This window comes from Canis lupus, chromosome 33 (genome assembly GCF_003254725.2).
Source record: "Canis lupus dingo isolate Sandy chromosome 33, ASM325472v2, whole genome shotgun sequence".
NCBI classification, from domain to species: Eukaryota; Metazoa; Chordata; class Mammalia; order Carnivora; family Canidae; genus Canis; species Canis lupus.
Window position 1 is genome coordinate 30,171,836 of NC_064275.1, and position 17,623 is coordinate 30,189,458.

At 54.8% G+C, this 17,623-nt stretch overlaps 1 protein-coding gene across 3 annotated transcripts; it reads left to right on the forward strand.

Moving 5' to 3' along the window:
* Positions 1 to 12,383: 12,383 nt before the first annotated feature.
* On the forward strand, positions 12,384 to 17,622 carry LOC125754276 (collagen alpha-1(I) chain-like). 3 transcript variants are annotated; one of them, XM_049105590.1, is made up of 6 exons: positions 12,384 to 13,316; positions 13,870 to 14,174; positions 14,619 to 14,718; positions 15,274 to 15,483; positions 16,071 to 16,108; positions 17,167 to 17,622. In XM_049105590.1, exons 2-5 carry the CDS (start codon positions 13,957 to 13,959, stop codon positions 16,098 to 16,100), a joined length of 558 nt encoding a protein of 185 aa, XP_048961547.1. In that variant the 5' UTR covers positions 12,384 to 13,316; positions 13,870 to 13,956; the 3' UTR covers positions 16,101 to 16,108; positions 17,167 to 17,622. The 3 variants fall into 3 exon arrangements, with proteins under 3 accessions (XP_048961547.1, XP_048961546.1, XP_048961545.1); XM_049105589.1 differs by lacking the exons at positions 12,384 to 13,316; positions 13,870 to 14,174; positions 14,619 to 14,718 and having other exon boundaries at positions 14,727 to 15,483; XM_049105588.1 differs by lacking the exons at positions 12,384 to 13,316; positions 13,870 to 14,174; positions 14,619 to 14,718 and having other exon boundaries at positions 14,727 to 15,483; positions 16,071 to 17,622.
* The last annotated feature ends 1 nt before the right edge of the window (position 17,623 follows it).

A 17,623-nucleotide genomic window follows, 5' to 3' on the forward strand; every position in this document is an offset into this window, starting at 1 on the left:
ATTTATTTTTGTATATGATGGGAGGTAAGGATCAAGGTTCATTTTTCCCCCCACTTGAATATCCAGTTTCCTAGCCAGCACTGAGGACCACTGGTCCAGGCTGATGGCAAGTCTTGGAGACTTAGGGAACTGATGAACTAAGAAGGTTCCAGGTCCTCGGTAGGGAGTCTGGGGAGGAAGCAGTTTTATTTATTTATTTATTTATTTATTTATTTATTTATTTATTTATTTATTTATGATAGTCACAGAGAGAGAGAGAGAGAGAGAGGCAGAGACACAGGCAGAGGGAGAAGCAGGCTCCATGCACCGGGAGCCCGACGTGGGATTCGATCCCTGGTCTCCAGGATCGGGCCCTGGGCCAAAGGCAGGCGCTAAACTGCTGCGCCACCCAGGGTTCCCAGGGAGCAGTTTTAGCGGGGAGATATTAAGTTCGGTTTTGGCTACCTGGCACTTGGGAGATTGCCAGGAAGGTTTGCAGAAGACAGTTGAATGCTTGAATCTCAGAAAAAAAGGTTCTAGGTTGGAAAAACATTCTGGTTGGTGGAACAGTGGTTCCTAATGTGGGGTCTCAAGACGCAGGCAATTAAATGGGTAGTTTTTTTTTTTTTTTAATTTTTATTTATGATAGTCACACAGAGAGAGAGAGAGGCAGAGACACAGGCAGAGGGAGAAGCAGGCTCCATGCACCGGGAGCCTGAACGTGGGATTCGATCCCGGGTCTCCAGGATCGTGCCCTGGGCCAAAGGCAGGCGCCAAACCGCTGCGCCACCCAGGGATCCCTAAATGGGTAGTTTTGCATGCATGCATATATCTGTATTATTTTTCCTGGGGTGCATAATGGTTCCTAATTTCAGAGGGGTCTGGGACCCTACGAGGGCTAGGAACCACTGGGAGTGTCTAGTGGTAGATCCATGGGAACAGCACCAGGGTAGGAGGAGGCACAGGCTCAAGCCCTTCCTCGGAGCTTTCAGGCACCTGCCCCCGGGGATCTTCGTTTTTCTAGTTGTCAGGGTAACGTTTGTCGCCCTTCAGTTTTTTGGGTCGAAACTGAAGTCTTTCCTGCTTTAATTTACATTTTTTAAAAAAGATTTTATTTATTTATTCATGAAAGGCACAGAGAGAGGCAGAGACACGGGCAGAGGGAGAAGCAGGCTCCCTGCAGGGCCCGAGATGTTTGGACCCGGCCATTTGGACACACCATCTCATTCGTGAGACATTTTCACCCCCAAGGGAGATTTGAGTTAACACATTTAATCCAAATCAAGCAAAAATGGATTAATGTTTGGACAGAGAATCTTCCAGAGCAAACTTGACGAAGCTGACAATTACTCGATCAATGTTCTTCCAACTGAGCTATCTCGGCCGCTTCGATCAATGTTCTTCTTAGCATAGTTTTCTTTTGACGAACTATGTTTTTAAAAGACATTTTTTTAAGTTTCTTTTTAAAAAAAGATTTTATTTATCTATTTGAGGGAGGGAGGGAGGGAGCAGAGAGCGAACAAGCGAGCGTGAGCCGTGGGCAGGGGCAGACTCTGCTGAGCAGGGGCCTGACTTCCACATCTCGGGGCTCCCTCCCAGGACCCCGGGGCCATGACCTGAGCTGGAATCAGGAGTGGGGTGCTCGAGGAGCTGAGTCCCCCCCCGGGCACGCCTTAATGAACTCCTTTCAATACAGGTTTTTTTTTTTTTTTTTAAAGAATTGCACTAGCCTTCACGGTCTGTTTTTTTTTCTTCTAAAGATTTTATTTATGTCTTTGACAGGAGGGGGTGGGCAGGAGAGCACAAGCAGGGGCAACGGCACAGAGAGGGGGAGAGGCAGGCTCTCTGCTGAGCAGGGAGCAGGACTCGATCCCAGGACCCCCTGGAATCATGACCTGAGCCCAGGGCAGACGCTTAACCGACTGGGCCCCGCAGGCGCCCCCTTTCAATAGTTTCTAAACACTATGAATTCAATGGCCTGTCTTGGGTCTGCTGCCTCTTCCGCTGCTCCTGTGTGCGGGTCTCCAGCTTGGGAGGGAAGGGAAACCGCTGAATGCGAAGGGCGACTGGGGGCTGGAGCTGGGCCGCCCCCGGGGCTGGGTGGGCCTCGTCCCTCTCCCCTCGACGGTGGGGACACGGCCTACCGGGGAGCTGTTCGGGGCACGTCAAAGTAAGTCATTCCTGCCAGGGGCACCTGCGGGGCTCCTGACCCCAGGCTGCAGTGGGGGCTGCTGCAGGGCACCCCGCTAAGGGAACCAGTGCTGACACCTGCTCCGGCCACTGGGTGGCACCGCAGATTGATTCTGCGACTGGTTCCTGCTCAAAGGCAGCTTTTGTGTTTGAGCTGCGCAGCTTTTGGAGGTCAAAACCTAGGATGATGAGCAGCTCCCCTGAGCTCCACCCCGCGCTGTGCGCCCGGCTGCTCCCGCTGTTTCATCTTGGCTGGTCTCAGCGAGGCCCCGGCCCTGGATGGGGAGTCGCCCCCTGAGGCTTGGAGGAAGGCTGGGCTCCCCTGTTTGAGCCCGTGGAGTGCCCCCACTCGCTGCCAGCCAGGAATTGCTGCTAGAAACTTGGGGTCAAGGACCCATCCAAACTGGAAAGGGAGCCAGAAAGATAGCATCAGACTTAAGGACGGAGCCAGACACAGAGAGGTGGTAGGCTGGGGATCATGGGACCTGATCTGCAGAAGGGAGGTCCCCCGTCTACATTCTACGCCAAGCCCTGGTGACCCTGACCTCTGTCCCTTGCTTCCCGTGCTCTCTGTGTCTCACGAGGGATGCTGGCCTTGTACCTCCAGCATTGTGAAAGAAGTTGAGAAACAGAAAGATCTTAGATCATTAACAGAATTGACTGGTGACCCTCAGAGGTGGGAGCGGCTCACCTGAAGGGTGGGTGAGGCTCCTGGCCCGGCAGGTCCTCAGGCAAAGAGCCCAGCTTGTCTGACCCAAAGCTAAGCAAAGCTCCATATTTGTATGGGATTGGGGGTGTCCCCTGGGCCCTCGCTCTGTGGGTCTCCAGCGAAAGGGGGCCCAGGTTTTCATCTACAGATGAACTTGGATCTGTTGAAGGAATAGGAGCTTTTCCGTATTTGTGCATTTAGCATTTTTTTCAGAGACAAGAGTTCATTCAGATGAGAAAGTTTTTGATCTTACTGAATCATTTTGCTCTTTGTAATATTTTCTTCTTAATTAACAGATTTTTTTTTAGAACTGTTTGAGGTTCATAGGAAAATCGAATGGAAAGTATAGAGACCCCACAAACCCTCTCTTCCTTCCCTCCCCACCACACCCAGCCTCCCTCCCCATCAATGTCAACTGATGAACCAACATTGACATGTTATCAGCCAAGGTCCATAGTTTGCATTAGGAGCCACTCTGTGTGTTGCATGTTCTGTGGGTTTGGATAGATGTGGTTTGTACAGTGCGGTTGTACGATGGTGGTTGTACCACCACCACCCTCAGATGTGGTTTGTACAATGACATGTATCTATCTTGTAATATCATACAGAAGTTTCCCTGCCCTAAAAATCCTGAATATACCTGTTCATCCCTCCCTCCCATGAACCCCCAGGGAACCACTGGTCTTTTTACTATTTCTATAGTTTTGCCGTTTTCAGAATGCTATGCAGTTGCCTTCTCAGATCGGCTTCTTTCACTTAGCAATATGCATTCCAGCTTCCTCGGTGTCTTTTCATGGCTCGAGAGCTCATTTCCTTTTAGCTCTGAATAATGCTGCATTGTCTGGATGTGCCACGGCTTGCTTATGCATCCACGTGGTGAAGGATATCCTGGTTGTTTCCAAGTGTTGGCAATTACAAATAAAGCTGCGAGATACATCCACGGGCAGGTTATTATGGGGTACATTTCAACTCATTTGGGTAAGCATCAGGGAGCACAATTGCTATGATAAGATTTTGCTTAGTTTTGTAAGGAACCACCAAACTGTCCTCCAAAGTGGCTGTTCCATTTTGCATTCCCAGCAGCAATGAATGAGAGTTCCTTCTGCTTTACCTCCTCACCAGCACTTGATGTTTCATAGATTTTGAGTCAGATCTTTTGGGTTTCCCGGGTATAAAATTTTGCCATCTGCAAATAATAGTATGGTTCCTCTTCCTCTCTGATTTCTATAGCTCTGTGTTCTACCTTATCAAATCACATTGGCTATTACATCCAGAAAAATGTTAAATAATAGCTGGAGGAAGGACTATATCTCTCTAGTTCCTGACTTCGAGATGGGGAGAGCCAGAAGTGTGCCCCATTAAGCACAATTTTGCCTTTGATACCAAAATAAATGTTATCGTGTTAGTGAAGCATATACCTATTCCTACTGAATGAACGTGTTTATCAAGATTAAATTGTTGAATTTGTCAGCATTTTATGTCCGTGATCATATGATTTTTCTCTTTAGATCTATTAATATGGTAAATGATATTGATAGATTTCTTAATATTAAACTATTCTTCTATTTCTGGAAGATAGCTACTTTTTAAGAAATTGACTTGACTTGTTCCACACACAAGAATGGAGTCTGCTTGTCCCTCTCCCTACCCCTCTGTCTTGGTCTCTGTCTCTCTGAATGAATAAATTAAATCTTAGAAAAAATAAAATGAAATATTAAAAAAATTAATATTCAGAAACTTTGGATTTCACATTTACAAACAATAATAGCTAGTTAAAAAAACTAATGGAAAAAAATAATCTACGTATACTAACAAAAACAAGCAAAAACAAACAATAGCAACCACAAAATGAAACAACTGGGATTAAACTTAATATGATTTATGCCTTATATTTATAGAAGCATTTTTAAATTCTACTAAGGGATACAAAAGATGATCTGAACAAATTGAAAGACATAGTCCATTTTTAGAAAGTCCATTTATTCTAGGTTGTATGAACTTAACAAGTCCAATAAAAATAGCAACAGGATCTTTTTTTGGTAACCAAACAACTAAAATTATCCAGGACAAAAGAAAAGGACCAGGCTTACTAGAGATAAAAGTGCCTTATCTTATAGAGCTAAAATCATTAAACTAGTGTGATACTGGGCCAGCAGCAGACAGATCAGTGGAACAGAAGAGAAAGTACAGGAATAGATTGAAATACAAGGGAATTTAGGATATGGTAACATTTCACATCAGTGGAGGAAAACTATTCAATCTAAAACTTCTGGGCAAACAGAGTGGTCATCTGAAAAAACAGAATTGTATCAACAACTTCTACTCCACAGCAAAATAATTCCGAGATGGACCAAATATGTAAATGTTAAAACAGGAAACTACAAAATACTGAAGCAGCAATGAAAGAATTAAAAAGTAACTTTGGGGGATGCCTGGGTGGCTCAGTGGTTGAGCGTTTGTCTTTGGCCCAGGGCGTGATCCCGGGGTCACAGGATCGAGTCCCGCATCGGGCTCCCTGCATGGAGCCTGCTTCTCCCTCTGCTTATGTGGCTGCCTCTCTCTCTGTCTCTCTCTCTCTGTATGTGTGTGTCTGATGAATAAATAAAAGTCTTAAAAAAATAACTTTGGGCATGGGGAAGCACTCCTAAGTGTGGCACAACACCTGTAAGCCTTGAAAGAAAAGGAGAAGGCAGTGCCACCTACAAGGGAAGAAATTCACTACAGCAAAAGACATCACAGCCACAGGCAAAGTCAAAAAACTAGAAAGGAATCATGCACATATCAATGAGAAATGGCAATTAGAACTCACTGAGGTGCCATTTCTACCTCTCTGTTGAGGAAAAATCATAAAGTCCTGCAATAGGTTGTCAGAGAGAAGAGGAAATGAGTATTCCCACGTGTTGTCGGTGGGTTGGTCAATCAGGGCAATCTCTGAGGATTGCAATTCTGTAATATCCATAACAATGACTATTATTATTTTTAAAAACAAGTTTTGGTTTATATACATTATTTCCATACATATACTCTGCAGTCCCTCCTCTATCTTCTATCGCAGACTGCTCTTCTGAGATCATTTTTCCCCTATACAGTAGGTTTCTTGATGATAAATTCTCAATTTTTACCACCCTCAAACTAAAGATAGTTTCACAGAGTTCATAATTCTAGGTTGGCAGTTATCTTATATCCATATTTGCAAGATTGTATTCACGGTCTTCGGACATGTTGCTGTTGAAAGGTTGGCTGTCCTTCTAATTGTTCTTTGCAGGTGACCTGTTCTTTCTGGCTATCTTTACCATCTTCTCCTTATCTTTGTTTTCAGTTTTCAGTTTTGCAGGGTTGGGTGTGGATTGGTTTTTATCTTGCTAAGTATATCCTGTTTTCCTTTCTAGACCCCTGATACCATGTTTTCCACCAGTTCTGAAAATCTCATGGCCATTATCTCTTTAAATACTTTTTTCAAAAAAAATAAAATAAAATAAAATAAAAAAATAAATGCCTTTTTCCAAAAAAAAAAAAAAATACTTTTTTCCTTCATTCTCACTATTCTCCGTTTTTGAGGTTATGTACATAGAATTTATTAGAGCACCGTGCTCTCACCTTCCTGTCTCTTACTCAGAGCATCCTTAATGTTTCCCCTCTACTTGTCTCTGTGTTGCCTTTGGCTCATTTATTTACTCTCGGTTCCCCCATTCTGTCTTTGTGCCTAATTGGCGCTTTATTATAAGAATTATATCTTCATTTCAAAAATTTCTTAAAAATCTGTTCGTGTCTGATGATCTGTGATTGCTTTATTTTCTCATTTCCGTGATTGTTTTAAACTTTTTATATATAGCTGTATTTTAAAACTTTTATTTAAAGAACTTCACATTTGCAGAAGGATGGTAAAGACAGTACAGGTAGCACAGTGTCCTTTCACGCTAACATCTTACGTGACCGTGGCACATTTACCAAAACTGAGACCTTTTTTTTTAAAGATTTTATTTATTTATTCATGAGACAGAGACAGAGACAGAGAGAGAGAGAGAGAGGGGCAGAGACACAGGCAGAGGGAGATATACACTATTTGATGGACTCCGTTAATAATCTTAAGAATGAAGTTGTATCGAGAGATGGAGGCACCACTGTCCATTTCCCAGGGGCGAAAGGCAGGATGGGATCCTCTGGATTAGAAACACATTATAGATATGGACTGGTTATTAAAACATCGTGTTAAATGAAAGATAAAGTGAGTAGGAGAATGAGATTTATTAGCCCGGGACAAGGTATGTTAGTTAAAACCACATGCACACAAAAAGATGCCTGCTTTACAAAGATGCAAAGATGCCCCTTGAGCATATCAGACCGGATGCCCGTGGTGAGGCTGGGGAGGAGTTCCCCAGGAATTGGGCCAAGAGATAAAGGGAGATGATAAGTAAGTAGCACAGGACAGGGGCCTTGTCAGCTGATGGTATGAAACTCTGAGCTGAGGACGGTGATAAGCTCAGCCCTGTCCTTTCCGACACGTACCTGGTTGCAAATCTTGCCTGTCAGCAGAAAGGTTGGTGCTTGTGGTAAATGATTCTAGCAGTCACGTGACCTTCAGACCCCCAAATCCTCCCTGGAAAATCACAAGTAACGGGGGCCCAGATGCAGCTCTGGAGGCCCCAGGCACTGGGTCAGCTGCCCTCCCAGCCCAGGCAAAGTCCTCTCAAACTGTGCCTCTCTGTCTCCGGGAACCACACATGCTGAGCTGGAACCATCCAGAAACTGACTCTGGCTCAACTTGAGCTTTTGGGTTTCTTGAGCAATAAGTGGGAAATCCTGAGAGCAAAGTCCTCCAGGCCAGCCTCCCAGGTGGGTGAGGCTCCTTCCCGCGGCTCCCTCTGCCTCACCTCTGTCCCCACAGGAAGGTACGAGTGAGGAGTAGGTCCGGCAAGACATCTCAGAGAGAAATGGTCCCAAGTGACAACTAGCAGAGCATCAAAAAGAGGAGTCTTTCATATTTTTATTATTTTTAAAAAGATTTTATGTATTTGACACAGAGAGAGCACAAGTAGAGCAGCAGGTAGAGGGAGAGGGACAAGCAGGCTCCTGGCTGAGCAGGGAGCCCGATGTGGGGCTGGGGCTCGATCCCAGGACGCTGGGATCATGACCTGAGCTGAAGGCAGACCCTGAAAAAAAAAAAAAAAAAAAAGAAGGCAGACCCTGAACCATCTGGGCCACTCAGCCGCCCCGAGAAGAGGAGTCTTTTTTTTTTTTTAATTTTTATTTATTTATTTATGATAGTCACAGAGAGAGAGAGAGAGAGAGAGAGAGAGAGAGGCAGAGACACAGGCAGAGGGAGAAGCAGGCTCCATGCACCGGGAGCCCGATGTGGGATTCGATCCCGGGTCTCCAGGATCACGCCCTGGGCCAAAGGCAGGCGCCAAACTGCTGCGCCACCCAGGGATCCCCGAGAGGAGGAGTCTTAAAAACGTAAAATTCCTGAAGGACTTGAATAAACATTTTTCCAAAGAAGATATCCAAGTGGCCAGTAAGCTCAGCATCACTATCCTGGAGATGCAGATGCAAACCACAACGAGGTAGCACTTCACACCCATTGGGAAGGTTGTTACAAAAAAGAAAAAGAAAAAATAACAAGTGTTGGAGGAGACATGGAGAAATTAGAATCATTGTGCATGACTGGTGGGAATGTAGAATGGGGCAGCCACTGTGGAAAACAGTATGGTCGTTTCTCAAAAAATTAAACATAGAATTACCATATGGATCCAGCTATTTCGCTTCTGGGTATATACTCAAAAGAATTGAAAGCCGGATTTCAAAGAGGTATTTGTATACCCGTGTTCCCAGCAGTGTTACTCGCAGCAGCTAAAGGGTGGACACAACCCAAGGGCCCACCAACAGCTGAATGGACAAGCAAAGCGTAGTATGTCCAGACAGTGCAATGTTACTTATCCCCCCCACCCTTTTTCTTTCTTTTTTTAAAGATTTTATTTACTCATGAGAGACACAGAGAGAGGCAGAGACACAGGCAGAGGGAGAAGCAGGCTCCATGCAGGGAGCCCGATGGGGACTCGATCCCAGGACTCCAGGATCACACCCTGGGCCGAAGGCAGGTGCCCAACCGCTGAGGCTCATAGACACGGGAGGCAGAGTGGTGGTTCCCGGAGGCTGGGGGGAGACCGTGTGTAACAGGAAAGACTTTCAGTTGGGAAGATGGAAAAGCTCAGGACATGGACGGTGGTGATGGGGGCAGAGCAATGTGAACGTGATCACTGCCACGGGACTGTATATTTGAAAATAGTTGAAATGGCAAGTTTTTATGTTCATATAGTCTAGCACCGTGACCAAGTACAGAGGTGACTAAGAGGAGACTGTGCAAAGCAGATGCATTTCAATCAAGGCACCCCCCCCCCCCCCCCCCCCGCCGGGGGTCCTTCTCAGTCTTGGAGGAAATCTGAGGTCGGGCTGGGAAGCAAGGGAGGAAGCCTGGCTTTTAAAAGGTTGTTTAGGGGATCTCTGGGTGGCTCAGAGGTTTGGCGCCTGCCTTTGGCCCAGGGCGTGATCCTGGGGTCCCGGGATCAAGTCCCACATCCGGCTCCCTGCATGGAGCCTGCTTCTCCCTCTGCCTGTGTCTCTGCCTCTCTCTCTCTCTATGTCTATTGTGAATAAATAAAATAAAATCTTTAAAAGAAAAAAAAAAAAAAGGTTGTTTAGGGGCGCCTGGGTTTAGGCGGCCAATTCTTGATGTCAGCTCAGGTCATGAGATTGAGGCCCGAGTCGGGCTGCGTGCTCATCAGGGCCCCTGATTGAGAATTGTCCCTCTTTCTCCCTCTCCCTCCCTTCCTCTCTCAAGTAAATAAATCTTTAGAAAATAAATATATAAAGGCTTGTTTTAGCCTCTGTTGGAAATGGGAATGGGAAGAACAACGAGCAGGACCCAGCTCCTCCATCCTGCGGGAGGAAGGCCTGGAGAACAGGTGTCCGGCCTTCCGTTTGTGTACCGGATGCCTGCGACATGGGCTACTCAAACCGTGTCCTGGGCCTTAGTAGCTGGCGCAAGTGCCGCTCCCCCTCCCTAGCCAGCTCCGCCCTGGGGTGGGCCCAAGACTCCTCGCCAGGAGGGCTGACGCACAGCAGATCTGCAGGCAGAAAGTGCTCTGGGCTCTGGTTGGTGTCCCCTGCGGGGGGGGGGGGGGGGGGGGGGGAGGGGGGGGCGGGCCGAAATCTGAGCCCTCCAAGCGGGCTCAGGGCTCCACAGCCCTCTCCAGCCTCAGTTGGGCCATCGAGTGCAGGCCCTGCCACCTGCCTCCCTGGGCCTCCCGCTCCGGGCCAGGGCCAGGGCCCCCCCCCCCCCCCCCCCCCGCTGGACTGGGGCACGGAGATGATCACGAGGACCTGGAGCACCGGAGCACGGGCGATAAGGGCAACTGCACCCGGACTTTGGCTGGGGTGTCCCGCGGCTGCAGGCAGGCACCCCTGTGGCCCTGGGCTGATGCTGGGGGGCCTGACGCTGGCAGACTCACCCCGCGTGCTCCGGGGCTGCCTGGGCCTGCACCCACGTCCCACCAGGGCCCAGCTTCTCGTAGGATGGGGGCAAGACGCGTGGGGCCCCAGGGAGGGAGAAGATGAGGTGACAGGGAATGTTGGGGACTGATAGGACGCGGTGGCTGCGGCCAGCCGGAGACCAGCAGACCCTTTCCGTACCTGCGCCACAGCCCGGGGGTTACCAGGGAGGACTGGGCCACCTGGCACCCGGAACTCCCCCTGGGAGGGGCTGGCCTTCCCAAAAGCATCATCAGCATCTTCTCTCATTCATTCATTCATTCATTCATTCATTCACCCAGCAGGTGCCTTGCAGGATCCCGGCTCGTTCTAGGGGCGGCGTGGCCACAGGCGCGCAGCGGGCAGAGGGCGGCCTCGGCCTCCTCCGTGGGCTGTGGGTCTGCAGAGCAGTGGGCACCCCGCGGAGGTCAAGGTTCGCCACGCTCTCAGGAAAATGCACGTCCTGCACACGCTCCTGGGCCAGGCAAGGGGGCGCCATGGCCTTGTCGTGGTGGCTCTGGGGCCACGCGGCCTGGGCCCTTCCCCGGCTCATGAGCTGAATGACCTTGAGCAATTTACTCACATTCCGAGCCTCAGTGTCTTCTTCTGTAAACGTGGCTCTAATACTAACACCTACGCTGGGGGGTTGAGAGGCCGACCCCGTGACCTACAGGAGGTGTCTAGTGCGCCGCCCGGGCCAGCACGCACACCCTTTGAGTGTCAGACATTCATGTGATTACTGGGATCAACTGTGGGCTTCGGCCATCTGGATTCGAATTCAGCTCCACCCTTCACTCCGAGTGATCTCGGGCTCATTGCTCCCCAGTGCGTGGTGGCCGAGGGACCTGCTGCTCAGAGCCCCCATCCCCTGCTGCTGGGGTGCTGTGACTAGTGGTCCCGCTGGGCTCCTCTCGGGGACTTACCCTTGGCCGCAGACAGCCGCCTGGGCTAATGCACGGCCTCCTCCCGACTGTGCCCGCTGGATGGTGGAGGTAGGCCCCGAACCCAGGCCCTTGCACCCCGGGGCAGGACCCCTCGGCAGGGACGTGGGGCTCCGGGCGGGGTTAGCCGGGGCCCCCTGGGTGTGTTGCACGTGGGCTCGTCTCTGCGCGCCGCAGGTCCCCGTCGCCGCTGAAAGTGCTCTCCAAACACCCGCGCGCAAATCTCCGTCTCAGAGGTTTGCTGGGAGCTCAACCTCTGACAGTGGGGCCGGGGGATCCCGGGACCCGCCTCCAGAATGGGACCTGGTGCGGATGTCCTGGGTGCGCTGGCCGCAAGGGCCCCACACACGCGGTCTCCCGTGCGACCTGGGCGGGATGCCGGTGGGAGGCCCGGCCCGGGCACGCAGGTCGCTGCGCCGAGGCCCTTTACTCGGAGTTTGAGCCTGGAGCGCGAAGCCCTGAGTCTGGGACGCCTGGGTCCTGAGCAGGAGGCGGGGGGACAAACGGACCGGACCGGCGGGCTCCCCGAGTCCTTCCACTCCCCGCATCCTCCACCAGCCCCGAGCTTGGGGTGGCCTGGCATGTGCTGGGAGTACCCTGGAGCCAAGGGTGTGAATAATCGGGGTGCTGGGTGGAGGGGCCCACCTAGCCTGAGGCCGCCTGTGTGATCCTGGGCTCCGGGCCCCCCTCAGCCCCCACCCCCGTGTCCCCCAGTCCTTCCCGGTTCCAGCGGGTTCCGGTGCCCGGGCACCTGCGGCTGGTGCTGCTGAGCTTGGATTTTCATCTCCGTCCTTCAGGATGACCTCGGCCTCTCAGACTTCCCTTTCCTCCCCCCGTGCCTGACCACAGCCCGCGGGAGGCCGTGGGCTCAGGGTCACAGGGACTTGCAAAAGTCGGAAAGCTCAAAACTACGGTCCACACTTTACTGCCAACAATCGTACAGACACCCGATGCTTAAGGCTTCTGGTTCTGGTCTGTGAGGCCTTGAGTTCGAGTTCCTGGGTTGGCCAGGGCAGGCCGGGGCCTTGCTGCGTCCTAGCCCGAGGCCCACATGGGCTCTCGACCTTCCTCTGAGTCACGGCTCCTAAGCAGCCCAAGAAGCAGACGCTCACGGAGGAAGTGGAGGCTCTGAACCGTTGTCACAGCTGCTGCTGGAGCCACATCCACATCCACATCCACGTGCGGGACTGCGTGGCTCCGGGCCTGGCTCCCAGACAGCCCCCGCCTCCCGCTTGGGGCCGGCGCACAACCGCATGGCTTGGCCTGAGGAGCCGTGATGCAGTAGGACAGTGACCCGGGCAGGGGCAGGTTTGGTTTTGTTTTCTGTTTGCCGGTTACTTATTCATTCCCAAGTGAAAATGATTAGGTATCTTGAATCCTTAAACTTCAAAATGTAGAGTTTCAAGAACGAAGTAAAAATCACCCTAAATTCCACCAACTGGAGAGACTGCTAACAGTTTGGTGAACAGATTTCCAGACGGCTCCGTGTGCATGTGCGTGTGTGCGTGTGTGTGATTTTATAATGGGATCATATACTGTTTCATAACCTGCTCTTTTTACTCAACAATATGTCACAGAATCTTTCCACTTCAGTAAATATAGCTCCATCCTTCGGGTGACGGCTGCAGACTATCCAGTGTATTTCATTGCATATTAAAGGACGCACCATCTCTTGCGGACCCAACCCTCTACGGCCGGGATTTACCTGGTTTCCGATGTCACGCTGTCACAGAAAGTCTAGGTTGAGCACCCTTACGTGTCTTCTTGGCCACCTGTCCACCTGGAATATGCCCATCTTCGGGCACACTCTAGGAGGCTGATCCTAGACAAAGACTCTCATAGCCCCGTGGCCTCATTCCAGCAGCCGAGTCTTGCTGTCCAGGGCTCCTCCCTGCGGATCCAGTGGCCTCCCTCCCGGGCGGATCCGCAGAGACGGGCGCTTGGGATGTGCCTGTGTCCCTGGGCAGCTCCAGGTAAGGGACCCCCGGGGTCCTAAGCCAGCCGCACGGCACAGGGGTTGACCCGTGACCTGGCCGACACAAGTCAGAAGGGCCTCGGCTTCTGCCTTCTCTCCGCAGGCTCTGTCCCTGAACGGCCACCCACCCGTCTCCGGGGGCCGTGGGAGAGGCACACAGGCCTACAAAGCTCCTGTAGGGCTTCTTCCAGGGACAAATGTGACCCCCTTGGCAATGCCGTGTTGAATTAGTGCTGACACCTCTCATTCTGTGTTTAATTCATTAACTCGAGAGGGAGAGAGGAGGGGGGTGAGGGAGGGAGAAAGTCCCTCACAGACTGTGCACTGGGTGTGGGGCCCGTGCAGGGCTGGTCTCACGACCCTGAGACCGTGGGGTCGGGCATCCACCTGACCGGGCCACCCGGAGACAGAGAATGTCGAGCAGCCTCCATGCCCAGCACGGGCCGACGCAGGGCTGCGTCCCAACAACCCTGAGACCACGGCCCCACCTGAAATCAAGAGTCTGGTGCTTAACTGCCTGAGCCACTCAGGTGCCCCTCATTCTGTTTTAGGATTTCCCTTTGGCTGACGCTGATAAAACCCCACGATGTCACCATTCCCAAGGTGACGGCCTGCTCTGTCCCTGAGATCCCCCCCTGATGTCCAGCGCTTTCCTCTGGGACAGGCTCTGGGTCTTGATTCTGAGCCACAGAAAAGGGACCCCGGAGGCCCCGCAGACCGGGTGGTTCATACCCACAGATGAAGAAACAGGGGCCCAGAGAGGGCCTGTGACGTTCCCGGAGTCCCACAGCCTGCCCCACAGCCAGGACGAGTCCCGGGGCCCATCGTGGCCTTTCCACCGGTGTCAACATCAGGGGTACATTCCGCTGACACAACACCCTTCAGCAGTCGGGGAATCGGATTAGACCAGTCGAGGCCTGGGAACTGCTGCGTGACCCCGGGGCCCCGCCTTCCCCTCGGCTCTGCTCACCCCCCTTTCCCTGCGGCCCGCACAGGAGGCGGCCGCCCCGTTTTCTGGCTTTCACGGCTGATTTCTGGGCAGGGAAGGGGGGCCCGTGCCCACCCTGCTGCTTTTTAAATGCCTTCCCAGGGCGCCTGGGCGGCTCGGCGGTTGAGCATCGGCCCGCGGCTCAGCTGGGGATCCCGGGGTCCTGGGATCGAGCCCCACCTGGGCCCTGGCTCGGCAGGGGGGGGCGCTTCTCCCTCTCCCTCTGCTCCCCCTGCTCATGCTCTCACATGCTTTCTCAAGTAAACAAATCTTAAAAAAACAAAAAGCCCCCTCCGCCCCCCCTTCCTGCAGCCCACGCCCTGGAGCTGCGCGGAGCTTGCCTCAGCCAGAGTTGGGCGGCCTCAGCCACGGAGAGTGGGTCGCGGGCCGGCTCGGAGCTGCCAGCAAGGAGGTGCCAGCAGGAGAGGGGGCGGCCGCGGGCAGACCGCGGGGAGCTGCGGGGGGTGTTGGCTAAGGATGCCCTGCCCGGACGTCCGCAGCCCCCCCAGGGCCCGAAGGCAGCTGCGGCGGCCAGGGGAGAGCGGGCCTCCCGCGCTGGGGGTTTCGGGCCGTGGGCAGCTGGGAGGAGGGAGAGGGCCGCTCTGGGCACGGCCTCCTTCTGACCTTGCCCTCTCCTGCGGGGACCCCCCCCCCCCCCAGGGCCGCCGGCCGGAGGGGCACGGCCAGAGGGAGGGGACTGAGCTCAGGCCCTTGGCTGCCTGGCTGGGCCCGGGCTGGGCGTCGGCACCGGCTGCCCCCCGACGGCAGGCCCTGCGCCCTCTGCCCGGCCCAGCCTCGGGGCTGCAAGGTCGCCCTTCAGAGCCGGGCGGCCTGGTCACAGCAGCGGCGGCCAGACGTGCTCATTCCTGGGCCTGGGCTCAGAGGTCAGGGGCTGGGGCTGGGGGCGGCTCCTGCCTTTTAACAAGCCCTCCAGGTGGTTCCGACGCGCTGGGGTTTGGGGCTGCAGGTGCACCGACTCCCGGCGGGAAGCGGGAGCAGCAGGGGCAGGAGGAGCGCTCTCCGGGCCGGGCCGACATGGGCCGAGAAGAGCTGCGGGGGCTCGAGGCCGCGGGGCCGCCCAGACCTCCCGTGCTCAGATCTGGGAGCTGGGCTCGGGGCAGCAGAGACTACGGTGACAGCAAAAGTGGGACCAGAAGGCAAGTTTCCTGAACCCGAGGTAAGTGATCTATCCTTTTATCCAACTTGAAATATCTTTTTTAAAAAAGTCATGGCCTTTACACCTGAGCAGGCACCTGCTGGCTGACTTGGCCCCAAGGCGCCGTCCTCGACGTAAGCCTGCCAAGGAGGCCCTGGAGAGGAGGCGAGGGTAGGGGTGAGGCCTCACCTGGACGCGCTGAGGGCCTGCAGGACCCGCCTGTCCCCCGGGAGGCGAGGGGGTCGCTCATACGGTCACTGTCCCCGTTTCCAGCACACTAGCGCTGTGGCCTCTCGGGGTGAAGGCGAGGGCAGGCGCAGCGGGCCTTACCCTGACGTCCCGTGTCTTCCGGGGCCGCGGGCACAGGACGGTCGGTGCACAGCAGGCCGCTGCCCCGGCCCTGGGTTGGGCCTGAGACGAGAGAGCTGCCGGGGGCTCCTCCCACGGGGCTGCAGATTCAGGGGTCACAAAGCAGAAAACTTAAAGAAGATGGCACCTGTCCTTCTACTTTGACCGGCCGTCCCTTATAAAGACGTGGCCCACCGGGGTACGAGGCTCCGAGGGAGCGGGCTCCGCCGCGTGGCTCACCTGCGCCCCCTCCCACGCAGGCTGCATCCCACTCCTCGAGGACCGCGTGAGCCCTCAGGTGAGCTCACCCATTGGCGGACGGCGACCTTCTGCCCACCCTCTGGGGGGCCTGAACCAGTCGCAACCCTGGAGCTGGCTCGGGGCCCTCGGGACAAGAAGTCGAAAGCCTGCTCTAGAGGTGGCTACGGGCTCGGGGACCACGGCCTTTCCCGGGACTGTCCCCCGTGGGTGGTGCGTGGTCAGAGGCGGGGTGCGGCGGCCTCCGTCTTGTCACCTTGCTTCTCCCAGCGCGGCCCTGGGGCGGCCGGTGGGCCCCGCCAGAGCGCCGGTGACACGACGACGACGACGGCCTCGCTCAGGGCCAGCGGTCACAGTCTGGCCCCGGGACACGCACGTGCACACGGAGGCTTGGACGGCGCGGCTCCGAGGCCCACCCCGGCCCCGCCCCCGGCCCCTGTGCAGGTCCGCTCTGGGTGGCTCATTGTCCCCGGCCAGGGCCCCCGCCTCCCCCGGAGGGGCTGAGCGCAGCCACCTCGGCCCCGGGGCCTCTCCCGGGGATTTGGGACCGAGGCCGCCCCGCCCGCCAGGCGCCCGGAGCCGAGGCCACAGCGGCATTCGGGGAGGCTCGGGGCCTGCAGGGCCACCCGCCACCTCCCGGCGCCCCCCAAGTGCCGCAGACGGCTCCTGAGGACGGTCCCCCAGCTGTTGGAGAGGCCTGGGGGTGCCGGGGACCCGGGGGCCTCCCGTCCCCGAGCGGCAGGTGGGGGCGGGGGGTGCGGCTTCCCCCCTCCAGGGACTTAGCAGCCCACTTGCCAAAGCAAAGGTGTGGGCGCTTGTTCTGGAGACGCGGGGGGTGGGGGTGCAGGAGTTTGCCTCCTCCTGTCGGGTCCCCAGGAGAGATGCCCAAGGGGCAGGGGGCAGCCGAGGTGTGCGGGGGGCCCCTTCGGAGGGGGCGGGGGGCTCAGCAGCCGGAGGCCTGGAGCAGGGCCCCGAGCAGGGCCGGGCCGGCGGGGCTGGCGTGGGGCAGGCCGGCTTCCCCCCCAGACCGGCGGCGCCGAGCGTCTCGCAGAGTCCAAGCCTCAGCAGGTTCCGGGTTCTTTGGTTTTATTTAAAAAGCCAACCCGCTCTTCCGGGCGCAGCCATCGATCGCTGGGCATCGCGGCCGCCCTCTGCCCTCTGCCCTCTGCCCCCCGGTGAGGCCCAGGATCGCGGAGGAGAGGACCTAGAAGTTCGGGCACCCGTCACACCGGTGTGTCAAAATCGGGCACAACTGGCAGAAACCCCGAGGCACTGACCACAGGGGATTCAAGGGCCAGATCTTGGTGCCCAACGTGGGTCACGGGAGCGACGAGAAAACAGCTCGTGCTGCCGCCCGGAGGCTCCCGGAGGTTCCTAGGGCACCGCTCAGGGAGCTCGAAGCGCGGCTGAGGCGCCACATGTCCCAGGCCCGAGGCCGCTCGAGTCACCAGTCCCAGCCAGGCTGCGGAGCGAGGGAGACCAACAGACAGCTTATGTGCGTGTCGTACTCGTGTTAATAAAACCATAAAACTGCAAAAAAACACAACCGACCAAC

Coding starts and splice junctions, on each gene's coding strand:
- LOC125754276 (XM_049105588.1), top strand. CDS start 14,784: ATGCCCTGCCCGGACGTCCGCAGCCCCCCCAGGGCCCGAAGGCAGCTG.